The 13,415-nt window shown below is 39.3% G+C and overlaps 1 protein-coding gene across 1 annotated transcript in view; it reads left to right on the top strand.

Annotated features, from left to right (window-relative positions):
* Positions 9,278-13,415, top strand: part of CNTNAP5 (contactin associated protein like 5) — a 1,089,942-nt gene continuing 1,085,804 nt past the window's right edge. Inside the window, exon 1 of the mRNA XM_018061606.1 lies at positions 9,278-9,427. Within this exon, the coding sequence (XP_017917095.1) occupies positions 9,346-9,427 (82 nt within the window). The 5' untranslated portion in view covers positions 9,278-9,345. The remainder of the gene's footprint in view (positions 9,428-13,415) is intronic.

Here is a 13,415-nt window from a genome sequence, read left to right as displayed (position 1 = left end):
CTTCAATCAAAGCAATCCTATGAATTTTACTTCCCCAAAGTGAATGCTTGGACACTGAGGGAGCAACTGCCAATCCCACATGGGAGCTTGGGGGAAGGGGGGACACTTGTACCATCTTATAAAGGCAGGTCATAATGTTCATACTCTTAATTCATACACCAACTCCAAATTCTCAATATATCAATGCAATTTGCTTAAAGGCCAGGTGTGCTCCTAGAACTGAACAGACTTCAGTGCCTCTTCATTAATTTAAACAAACTTGGTAATATCAGGTTGGCTTTTGAGACAGCTATTCCCTGAGAGACAGACAGAAGTAGGATAACAGTAACCATAAAGATAATTGTTTATAGTAGAAATAAAATTGTTAATCATATTGGAGCTCAAATGAGCAGATTAAACAAACACACACTCATACACACAGATTCACAAAGTTTAGTAGCTTTATTTCATTTCTGAGCATTTGTGGCACTGAGCAAGGGCATGATAAGCCAAGATTCTGAAATCAAACCTCTGTGCTTCTATTTAATAGCTTTGTGCTTTGGACAATGTTACTTACATTTTATGAGTCTCGGTATCCTTATCTGCCAAATGTAATACCTCCCTTAGAATTTTGTTGGGAATTCTAAAACCAAAAACAAATTCAAGATGTCTGCTGCCTGTTGATATTTAATAAATGTTCCATTTTCTTCTAAAGAAATTAACTAGCAGCTGCTGCTGCTAAGTCACTTCAGTCGTGTCCTAGCAGAGGCTTAAGCAATACAGACGTTTATTATTCTAGAGTAGAGGTAACTCAATACTGTAATGAAAACCCAGGAACTGTTTCTCTGCTTTTTGCCAACCTAAGTCTTGGCCATTCCTCAGGTTTCCAAGTTGGTTACTGTACTTACAAAGCTCATGTCTTCATGTATATTGCTGTATGGAAAGCTGCTGGAAAATAAGATTTTTATTCATACAAATCTCTCTTTTCCCAGAGAAGAAAATCTTTCCTGCCTGTTCAGTCTTATTGGTCAGAAATGGACCACAGGCAAGATCCAGATATTCATTCTAAAAGGGGAATGCATTATAATTGCTGCGGTAGGCTTAGTGAAATGATTTCTTCAATAGCTTGTTTTGCAATCAAAGAAGAAGTCTAAATGGCTGATGATCAAAAAAACCATTAATTCAGTTCAGTTCATTCACTCAGTTGTGTCCGACTCTTTGCAACCTCATGAATATCAGAATGCCAGGCCTCCCTGTCCATCACCGTCTCCCGGAGTTCACTCAAACTCCTGTCCATCGAGTCGGTGATGCCATCCAGCCATCTTATCCTCAGTCGTCCCCTTTTCCTTCCGCCCCCAATCCCTCCAAGCATCAGAGTGTTTTCCAATGAGTCAACTCTTCGCATGAGGTGGCCAAAGTACTGGAGTTTCAGTCTTAGCATCATTCCTTCCAAAGAACACCCAGGGCTGATCTCCTTTAGAATGGACTGGTTGGATCTCCTTGAAGTCCAAGGGACTCTCATGATTCTTCTCCAACACCACAGTTCAAAAGCATCAATTCTTCAGTGCTCAGCTTTCTTCACAGTCCAACTCTCACATCCGTACATGACCACTGGAAAAATCATAGCCTTCATTAGATGGACCTTTGTTGGCAAAGTAATGTCTCTGCTTTTGAATATGCCATCTAGGTTGGTCATAACTTTTCTTCCAAGGAGTAAGCGTCTTTCAATCTAATCACACTATGACCACAGCCTTGTCTAACTCAGTGAAACTAAGCAATGCCCTGTGGGGCCACCCAAGATGGGCGGGTCTTGATGGAGAGGTCTGACAGAATGTGGTCCACTGGAGAAGGGAATGGCAAACCACTTCAGTATTCTTGCCTTGAGAACTCATGAACAGCATGAAAGGGCAAAATGATAGCATACCGAAAGAGGAACTCCCCAGGTCAGTAGGTGCCCAATATGCTACTCGAGGTCGGTGGAGAAATAACTCCAGAAAGAATGAATGGATGAAGCCAAAGCAAAAACAATACCCAGCTGTGGATGTGACTGGTGATAGAAGCAAGGTCTAATGCTGTAAAGAGCAATATTGCATAGGAACATGGAATGTCAGGTCCATGAATCAAGGCAAATTGGAAGTGGTCAAACAAGAAATGGCAAGAGTGAACATCGACATTCTAGGAATCAGCGAACTAAAATGGACTGGAATGGGTGAATTTAACTCAGGTGACCATTATATCTACTACTGCAGGCAGGAATCCATCAGAAGAATTGGAGTAGCCATCATGGTCAACAAAAGAGTCCAAAATGCAGTACTTGGATGCAATCTCCAAAACGGCAGAATGATCTCTGTTTGTCTCCAAGGCAAACCATTCAATGTCACAGTAATCAAAGCCTATGCCCCAACCAGTAAGCTGAAGAAGCTGAAATTGAATGGTTCTATCAAGACCTACAAGACCTTTTAGAACTAACACCCAAAAAAGATTTCCTTTTCATTATAGGGGACTGGAATGCAAAAGTAGGGAGTCAAGAAACACCTGGAGTAACAGGCAAATTTGGCCTTGGAATATGGAATGAAGCAGGGCAAAGGCTAATAGAGTTTTGCCAAGAGAATGCACTGGTCATAGCAAACACCCTCTTCCAACAACGCAAGAGAAGACTCTACACATGGACATCACCAGATGGTCAACACCGAAATCGGATTGATTATATTCTTTGCAGCCAAAGATGGAGAAGCTCTATACAGTCAGCAAAAACAAGACCGGGAGCTGACTGTGGCTGAGATCATGAGCTCCTTATTGCCAAATTCAGACTTATATTGAAGAAAGTAGTGAAAACCACTAGACCATCCAGGTATGACCTAAATCAAATCCCTTATTATTATACAGTGGAAGTGAGAAGCAGATTTAAGGGATTAGATCTGATAAATAGAGTGCCTGATGAACTATGGATGGAGGTTCATGACATTGTACAGGAGACAGGGATCAAGACCATCCCCATGGAAAAGAAATGCAAAAAAGCAAAATCGCTGTCTGAGGAGGCCTTACAAATAGCAATGAAAAGAAGAGAAGTGAAAAGCAAAGGAGAAAAGGAAAGATATAAGCATCTGAATGCAGAGTTCCAAAGAATAGCAAGAAGAGATAAGAAGAAAAAATACCATAATGTCTGCCATTTTGATGGATTTGAAAAAAAAAAGATTATTTTCTCTTCCATAAGTGTTTATTATTTATATTTATATATGTTATTTTACCACATAGAAATTCTGGGGAGTGTAAGAACCTAGAAGATAGCAACATATATAAGTAAATCTCATATATTTAACCAAAAGTTAATGATACAAATCTATGCACATTATTGTTGTTTAATAAATTGTTATTTGATTGGATTATTGTGATATCTCTGGATAATGATTAAGCATATTTCCCATAAAATGGGTGATATTTTTGGTAATGCCAGATGAATATATAACAGATATGGTGGATAAGGGCTTGATAACTTGTTTTCTTTGCACTACAACATTAACACACATTATAACTTGTGCCTGTATAACAGAAATTTCTTCACATGTATAATTACATGCACTATGCAGAACTGCTTAAACTAGGAATTACCACAATTCACAATTTACAGATGTGGAAGTTGAATCTCAAAGATACCAAATTATATACTCAAGGTCTCATACCTAAACTGAAAGTCAAGGCTAATACTCAGAGTTTCTGATTCTAAGCCCCAAACTCTTCATTAAACTACCTCAAACAGGTTTCTTCTGAAAGATGGTATATATAAAAAAAATTATTTCTAAGTAATTGTAGGCAGTACTTCCTTTAGAGAGAGTCAGAGATAAGTGGAGGAGACCATTTTCTGACATATGTTTCTGGATGTGGTATGGCTGGATTTGTGCAAATCAAATATATAGAAACTTGAGAGAGTGAATTTCTCTGCTAGAAAAAAAATCTGAACATTTGAGAAATATATGGCTTAGGAGAATGAACTATCAAAATACTGTTCTAAACTGCATCCCCAATGATTTTACATATAATTTACATATTGATTTCCAAGGACAAATGCCCTCAAAAGAGGCTTTGAATTCTGATGCAATGGAGGTTAAAGTGAGGGGATGGGTAGCATTAAAAAAGTAGACAAGCCTTTTTATATCTAACATTATCCATTCATCAAACATGTCTTAAAACCTTGCATGTATACTGAAGACTCAAAGTTGAATATTAATTGATAAATTACTGTTCTTGAGCAACTACTCAGAGTTAGGAAAATATATGTGAACAAAAATATTTCACAGTAATTGATAAAGAGCTTGATAGAGGTATTGACTGAATTTGGACTTGAATGACAAGTGAATTAACCAGTTGGGAAGAATTTCATAGAAGGAAGAAAGAGGAGTGTGTGAAAACAGTATGGCATGCTACCAGCTGAGAAATGTGCAGGTAAAGATATTTACAGTGTTGCTCTATTTGCAGGAGATATACTACAAATGACTCATTTTGATATAAAGGATGAGCTTGTGGTGATAAGATTGAGTTTGAAGTAGAATTAGGAGACAGAAGGAGTAGGGGAGAGGCTCAAGTGAATTCTTCTCAACATTTGACTAAAGTCCATTTGTTTTAATAGAATAGTCCACTCTTCTGCAAAAGTGGAATTCTGCATTCATTACCCTAAGATTTGACTTTCTTGTTAAGGCAAATATACCTGACCTAGTCTGACTTGAATAACAATCTTCATGGCCCAGGGTGACTTAAATCCCTTTACCCCCAAAGAGACAAAGAATCACTTCAAGGTGCCAACTAGTTTTCATTCCCAGAGGAAGCACTCTTTGTCAATTTAGGAACTTCTATAGTACTTGTTATTTGACACTTAATCACATGCTAATTTGTAGTTATCTCAATTTTTAATATGTTGACATCATATTTTCCCCACCTTAAGAACAAGGTTGTTTTTTTTCCTCATTTTCTACATTCCATAAATAGAGCATATGTAGTATTGGATACAAACTATAAAAAGGGGAAAAAAGAGGAAAATTAAAACATTTAAAAGGAGAAGAAAGCATTACAGGAAAAATAATTTAACTTTCTGTTTCATCAATATTTTTTAAACACTTATTTTGAATATATGGATGACAACAGAAGTTTCAACAAACTATAATATATGAAGTTGCAATAATCCCAAAGCACTGATATTCAAAATGGGATAGCCTACAATGACTGATGCAAACTCTTCTCCCATTCATACCCATCCATATGTCATAGTGATTATTTCCTCTGGTGGTTCAGCCAGTAAAGAATCTGCCTGCAATGCAGGAGACATAGGTTCGATCCCTGGGTTGGGAAAATTCCTCTGGAGAAGGGAAAGGTAACTCACTCCAGCATTCTTGCCTGAAGAGTTCCATGGACAGAAGAGTCTGGCGGGCTAGAGCCTATGGAGTAGCAAAGAGTCTGACACGACTGAATAACTAAAACTTTCACTTTGTATTTGTAAAGATAAAGGAAATATGAGGGGAGGTTTTAATTTTCAAGTGTTATATGGTCTGAGACCATTAAGTCTGTATGATATTTAATGTGTCAGTATCTGTCTCCTAAGATCACATCTATAAAATGGAGATGACAAAACACACCTTCCATATGTCTCACAGAAGGATTACAAAATCAGTGATTTACATAACTTGCTGAATATTCAGAAGCTAAGAGTCCACTTGACAAATGACTATTTCCCTTCTACTCTCTTAAGGGAAAAGTAGGAACACTCAAAGGGAAAATTAAAAGGACAGGAAAACCCAATCCCATCCACTTTATCCCTTTTTAAAGATTTCAGATATGTTTGTCTTGAGATGTTCAGATTTATCATTTTAAAATGCACACATCTGAGGATTTCAGTTACTTGTTTTTCCCCATTCCTCATTACCAATCAATCTGCTCTAACTATGCAGAATTTCTAACCCTCTTCAAAACAAAGTGTTTTGCAAGTATGACTTATTCTTCTATACAAAGCTACAGGGGGGAAAGGGAGATTACTTAGCTTCTATTCCACCACTCAAAAGGTGGATTTATCAGACTAAGAGGTTTACAAAAGAATTTTAGTAGGTAAATATCAATCTGGCTGCACTTTTGATAGTGATTAATATTCTGGGGCTTATAAAAACTTGTTGGCAAAATGCCCCCAGAAGATGGCATTGTTTACACTATTGTCAGAGAAGAACAGCTGTTTATCCCTGCTACATCCAGAGCTGCCGTATTCTTACTGAAATGTTAACAAATCTTAGACAAATGTCTGCTGTTTAAGGCTCAAATTTGCTCTGAGAACAGGTGTGTTTGAAAAAGAGAAAAAATCCACAACTGTAAATAGGATTTAAAATGAGGTGCAATTTATATACTAAGTCTGCTTATGGACTGTTAAATGCAGACTTCCAATATTTACTAATAACTTGAAGATCATTCACAGTTTCAGGGCTTCATGTAAAAATTTTCCCTGATTGCCTTTCAATGTATATTCCAAGCACATTTTACTGACACAGATAGATTTCAGTCATGCTGTCAGAAAATAGAGCAACATCTTCCATAACTTTTGAAACATTTAACTATTTTTAGAGAGGTATAAAAGGTAAGGGTAGAAGGTAGGAGAGGTGTAAAGGTATAGTGGAGCATTAAACTCAGTGAACAAAGAACTGTATTCTCTGGTAGTATTTTCTCATTTATAAAAAGAGAGGTCTTGAAATGTTGGTAAAGATGTGGAGCTGGGTAAATCTCACTCACTGCTGGTGGGGAGGGGAGTAAGAATTGGCAACATTTTATAAAACAATTAGCAATACCTACTAAAGTTGAAGATAAGCATTTCCTACAATCCAGAAATCTTACTTTTAAGCACATAATTGAGAAATACGAAGAGACCAATATAAGATTGCATAGTTTATATTGAGAATAACCTGGAAATAACCTATAGATTCATTAACAGATAAGGAATAAATTGTGGCATGTTCATAAAATAAAATATAGCAGTTGAAATAATTATAACTACTTGTATTGAAATGCATAAATTAAATATATATGTGCATGTATATATATATACATATATAAAATGTGAGTTGTTGAGTAAATTGCAAGGTACAAAATGGAAAAGTATGATGCCATTTATGTACTGGCTAAAGACAATCTAAGCAATACTATATATTGTTCAGCAATGTAAATATGTTTTCTAAAATATAAAAACAGTGAACAGGAAGGGAAGTGTTTACTTCTAAATATGGGATCAGGCAAAAATACAGAAGGGACTTAAAATATATTTTTACCCTTTTATTTATTTTAAGGTCATATAAATATTAAAGAACATGCAAATCTGGACAATAGTTCCTAGTTTTTCTAGACTATAGTATGCTTAAGCTAGGCACATAGGTGTTTTTAAACCTGGAATCCTGGATTTCAATAGGAGAAGGCAAACCCATGCTTCTCGACTTAGAAACCCAGCCCCCTCCTCACTCAGACCCCTGCCAACTGAACAGCTTCTTGGATCTCTTTCTCTTTGGTATTTTGTGATCTCCTGGTCATGGCCTTTCTCCCACAACTGCAGTCTGTCCTGAAGAAGTGTTCTGGTTGTCCAAAAATCTAAAAACTAACACAATTATTTTCAGGTAGAAGCTTAGAGACAAGAGGATCATTTACTTACAAATGAGAGGACCTCGGAATTCTTCTCCCTATAATAAAGTAAGGGTGTCGCTAACCCAATTCTCATTCAACTATAGATTAATATTCCAATGATGTGAGTCCAGCTCTAACCAAAAGTACAAGGCTAACTTCAGGATTCATGCAGAAGCTGTTTGAGTCCCAGCTCAACCTGCCGTAGCTGTGCAGCTGGCGGCTGAGGACCGAGGGTTGTCAGGAATCAACTGTGTAAAATAAGTCTGCATATTTGTTATTGCTGAGGGAAACGGTGGGGGAGGGGTAGGAAAAAGGAGACATCAACTTCCTCTGAAGTGACTCCATCCCTAATGTGATTATAACCTCAAGTAGAAATCATTATGGCTCCTCATTTTGTTAAGGTTTGACAGTTTTCTGACGGCTTCCAATAAAAACAAAATAAGCTGATTTATGGCAAGCAGGAGAAATCCCAGTTGTAAACTAGAAGTCAAAGATAAAACCAGGGTTTCTAATAGGGGGCCTTTAGGAAGAAACCAAAACTACTATTTTCCCATCTTTTTAAATTTAAATCCTATCCAGAGAAGCTTTAAGATCTAGACTCCTATGAGTCAACTAGGACCCCCACCCTGACTCTCATCTACCACACCCGATCTGTCTTCCCCTCTCTCTCAGATGCCAGGAACCTCCTGGACTCCGGAACCGAAATCACCAAACACCTTGTGGTACTTGCCCAAAGCTACGTGCCAACAGCGAGGAGGGACACGCAGACCTGGTCCGCCGTCAAAGGATGAGCCACGGGAGATGGGAGATGGGTGCGGGGTTGGGACCACGTTAAACCGCTATATCAGAAATCCCAATATTACCAATGCCAGTCAGCCTTCCATTCTAGAGAACAAACCCGGGGCAAATTCAATCGCGTAATTCAATAATTCAAGTCTTCCCTCGCCTCTTAAAAAAAAAAAAGAAAAGAAAAGAAAGAAAACCATCTCGTTGTCAAGCTTTCCAAAGGCAATTCCCTCTTGCTAATGCGTTCTGTCTTCCAACTCCTGTTAGTATCCCTTTAGTAACGTTCTTCGAAAACCTGGTTTAAATTTCAATGCTTTTAAGCATCCCCCACATTGGGGGGCAGGGAACGAGGGGAACCAGAGAGACCGAGGCAGAGATGGAGATGTGCGGTCCCTCCCCGGTCCCCTCCAGGTAGCCTGCGCGCACCGAGGCGGCTGGCGGTCGGGGTGGAACGCGCCGGAGCGGGGCGAAGACCCGCCCAGGCTTCTCTTATAGGAGAGAGCCGGGCGGGCCTGGCCGGGGGCGGCGCCGCGCGCCCCATTCGCCTATAAGGAGCTGTCCGCCGCCCGGGTGCTGATTCCAGCTCTAGTGGCTAGCGAGGTGCGTTCGGCTGTCCAGCGAGCTCGGCGCCTGCTGTGGCTTTGGGTCGGGTTTGCACCTTTAAGAAGGGGGGACGAGGAGGAAGAGGCGAGAGAGGAAGGGAAGTGCAAGCCAGCGGCAGTTGCGGGGACAGTATCTCCATCTGCACCTCCAAAGAAACCCCCACCACGGTTTCCAGTAGAGCGTTTGGACAAGGGATGGAGTGAAGCCTCGAGTGCCTCTCCACGGGGGGGAGGGTGGGGGTCAGACTGTGCAGAGGAGAAGAGAGAGAGAGAGAAAGAAGCCGCGGCTGGCGCCTGCGAATTTGGAATTCAATTGGGAGGGACCTCTTACTCGGGGGAAATGGATTCTGGACCACGGCTGACCAGCGTTTTCACTTTGTTCTTTTCCGGCTTGTGGCATTTAGGATTAACAGCGGCAAATTGTGAGTACCAGGAGCTTGGGGCGGGTAGGTGAGGTGGGAGACCCTGGCGTTTGGAAAGACACTCAACTGTCCAAGCGTGTTCAATTGTGTCTGCTCTGAGCAGAGGAAAAGGAGGAAAATGCTGATTGGTGTGTTTCTATCTCTCTAACCATCCCAAAAGTTAGCAGAGCTCGAAGGAGCCAGCCCCTCTGGATTTTCTGCCCTTCTTCCCGAATCGGAAAGTTCGGGGGAGAAGGGAAGATTTTCTTGCCTCAGCCTCCCGCCAGCTCCGAGTTCTCTACCTGCCTGATCTCAGCCAGAGCTTCTCCCGGGAAGGGTCCCCAATTCTGGCTGTAGGAATGGGGGCTGATCTTCCAGACACAGAGTCGCTCCCAGCCACTGCACTCGGTGACAGCGGTTCCTTTCTGAATGCGGCTGCCTCGCTCCGATTTGCAGTATGCCCTGTGCCTCCCGATCCATGGCTTTCAGCTCTCCCCTAGGCAGAAGGCTCCAGTTGGGATACCCTACAACCAATGGTCATCTGTTTAATAGGGTTGGGAGTTTGGGCCTAAAAGTCATGGGCCGATGTAGTCAAACCACAAGACCAATGGCTGCCCCTGTTATAGGAGAAAGAGCTTTGATGCACACTCCACCCCCAAAATCTTTGTGCCAAAGAACACATAATGAGTATGCACTAAGTGTACACTCTGCCATCCAAGCTCTAACCTCGGCAAGTGCAGGCATTTAATTTAATAGGCAGGAAAGCTGGACACCTGGGGATCCGCCACCTGCACTGTGTATTTAAAGAACTCAGCTGGTCAAACTTGAATAAATAGCTGGAGCCATCAGAGGTGCAAGCTCAATTGCTCAGCTGCCTCTCTAGGCAGAGAAAGGGAAGTTTTTCCAGCTCTGGAAACTCCTAAATGAAGAAATAATGCAATTAAGCCATCTGTGTTGTTTCCAAAGATGGTTTATTAAGTTTCCTCAAGGTTCTGGGTTTCCTGCCTTATCTACTAACTTCATCATGAACCTCAGTAATATCTAACCAAATTCGAACTGTTCTGATACTTTTTTCTTATTTTTGTGGTGTGAACCATCACTATTAGAGAAGAGTAGGAAGGCCACTTACTACTTACAAGTTTCTCTACCTCACTTTCCACCCTCTTAATCCAAAAGGTCCTTAAGAAAGAGATACTCAGTACCTCAAGGGAAAACAATTGGAAAATGTTTACTGATAATGATCCAAAGCTGACCCAGTGCTCCTATCTGTGATTGGAAGTTATGGGGCTCTGAAACTGATAGTTAGTGGAAATGGATTATAAAGATTTTTGTTATAAAATCTGTATTTCAAAGGTATACTGAAGAGGTCAGCCTCTTTAAAGGGAAGGAAGCAAAAGGCCTTAGTTCAGAAATTATTTCAGAGAATAGGTAAGGACAGGGTGAAATATAACATTTCTCTCCTCTTTCTCCTCCTCTTCTCCCCACATCCTCCTGCTCCCCCCGCCCCTTTTTTTTTTCTTTTGTAAGTAAAATTGTTCCCATGGTGCTGTAGAAAAACATCTAACTGGTTCAGTAAGAGGAAGTTAGGCATGGTGCTTTCTTTTCTAGCTCCTAGAACACTAGAGGTCAGTATTGTCCTAATGATGCAAGGTGTGGCAGTGAAATAGCTGTGCTTTTCCTCTAGCACATACACCTATCTGAAAACAGTTAATATTTTGAAGATCTATGAAGAAAAAATGAGGAATAAGGGTGAAATAAATAGAACATGCTCTAGAGAAATATGGTTTGGGCTTCCTTATGTAGCATCTTAAGAGCAAGGAAAAAAAAAAACATAGGATGAGTTTTTCTGTAAATTAACTGAATTATAGTTAATGTTACAATAATGTTCATAAAACCTAAATGGTATGACTTAAGGCTCATGCTTATCATTACTGATGCAGCAATAAAGCTAATTCTAGGCATTTAAAATAAAACCTTGTGATAATGAGCTTTAGTATTTCATCACTGACAGTGTAATTTCCCTATTTCCAATCAGCATTTCAGTTGAATGCATGCTGCTTGCTAAATATATGGGGATTAGTGTTCTTAAATAGTAATGTTAAATGTTTTTATTTTGCCAAACAAAATGTATTAATTCAGTGAACAATAGAATAGCAGCAGAAAATTACTTTGAATTCAGTTCTGGTGGTCTTCCAAACCTGTGATGCAGAACCTCTAAGGAAAAAAAAAAAAAAAAAAATTAACATTCCACAATTCTTCCAGACTTCTTTGTCCACATACTTAATCCATTTTTTATAGTGCTTTTGTTTATTTTTTAGCTACAGCCTATTAACATTTATATGCATATATTGACAAAGAGAAATCTTTTAAATTGTCAATTTTTGTAAGTTTATAGATAATTTGGAGGATTTTCCCCCAGGATTATTATTTCTATATTTTGAAATAATACTTCAAGTCATTTGTGACAGTACTCTTGGAAATGGATTATTTACCCAAGATGCTCCATGGTATACTTGTGAACCTTGTTCAACTAAAAACAACTTTTAATTGTTTCTAATCTTCTGGCAACAATTTATTATTTTTGGTACTGTTTGTGTGTATTTAGTTTTCTCATAATCTGACCGAAACTTGGGCATTTAAGTACAAGGGAAAAATGAATTCTTGCCCAATTATAGGTCTTATGCTGCTGCTCCTGCTACTGCTAAGTCGCTTCAGTCGTGTCTGACTCTGTGCGACTCCAGAGACGGCAGCCCACCAGGCTTCCCCATCCCTGGGATTCTAATTAAACAAAATTAAAATAAAGTCAGGTTAGAAGGCCAGCTACAGTATAGATAATATGAATCTGTGCAGAGAACGTAATTACCAACCAGTAATAAAAACTCTGGAAATTCCCCCATTTCGGATTTTCAGGATATTAAACAGCTACATTACTTCCTTTGGGTTTACCCTGAGGGAATTAGTTAATTTCAAATGTAAATATGATAAGCCAGTGTTAAATGAAAAAAACATTTTACATATAATATCAGCTCCTTTGACATAAGAAGAAATGACGTGACTTGATAGTTGGTTAGAATGAAACTAGGATTTTGAAATGACAGAAGTTCTAGCCCTAGTTATGCCACAGCTAAGATGTCAAACACCCATCAGGTGATGCATCATTTCTGTTCTCACAGCTTAGCTGTAAAATAGCAACTGAGATATGTATCTACTCCCAAATAGAATAGCAGCTCAAATTTTACAGAGGAAATTCTTCAAACAGGTATGTTAAAAGACATGCTTGCATTCAGAAGACAAGAGGAATGCAGGGGACACTTTTAGGGTCACTGTTCACCTTATTTTACAATAATTGGATGTTACTTGATTATAAAGAGCCTTAATTCTGACCAGTCACTTGAATGATCTCTAAGCATCTTTTCTCTTTGTTGCTACATATTAGGTCCACACAGATAACAGCCAGGAGAGAGAAATCGAAACTCTTTACTACTTTCATCACAGGCAGAACTTTATCGAAAATATAGGAAGATGTCAATCATATTCCTAAAGATCTTCAAATAAAGAGACGCACTGTACCTTGAGTTTTCTGAAGCTTATGCACAAACCCAATCAATACATAATATTATAAATAAACAAAGACTAGATTCTTTTTAGCAGGAGAGTGTTTGCCATTTACTTTTTTGTGGCATTTACATTGCAGTCATCAGAAGTGAAAGAAACATTATATTGCTCCTTTGCAAGAGTCCTGAAGATTTTCCTGTGGTTGAATGGGCTGGTCTTTGACTATCCAGATAAATTCTTTCCCCTTTCTCTTCACATTATCCCCGTCTCCAAACCAGATTCATATTTCCACAACTGGAAAACAGAAAACCTGCACTAGCAATTATCATACAAGGGTATATACTTTTAAAAAGTCAGTTTTTGGAAGAATCACCTTAACTCACCCCCACATCTTATTCTTATTCTAATGAATGACTGACTGTCCTCTAAATTGCACTTTTCTTTTCCCAGCTTC

The sequence above is a fragment of the Capra hircus genome, chromosome 2 (assembly GCF_001704415.2).
Source record: "Capra hircus breed San Clemente chromosome 2, ASM170441v1, whole genome shotgun sequence".
In the NCBI taxonomy this organism is placed as follows: Eukaryota; Metazoa; Chordata; class Mammalia; order Artiodactyla; family Bovidae; genus Capra; species Capra hircus.
Note: the sequence above shows the minus strand (reverse complement) of the source record. Positions and strands in the feature narration are given on the sequence as shown.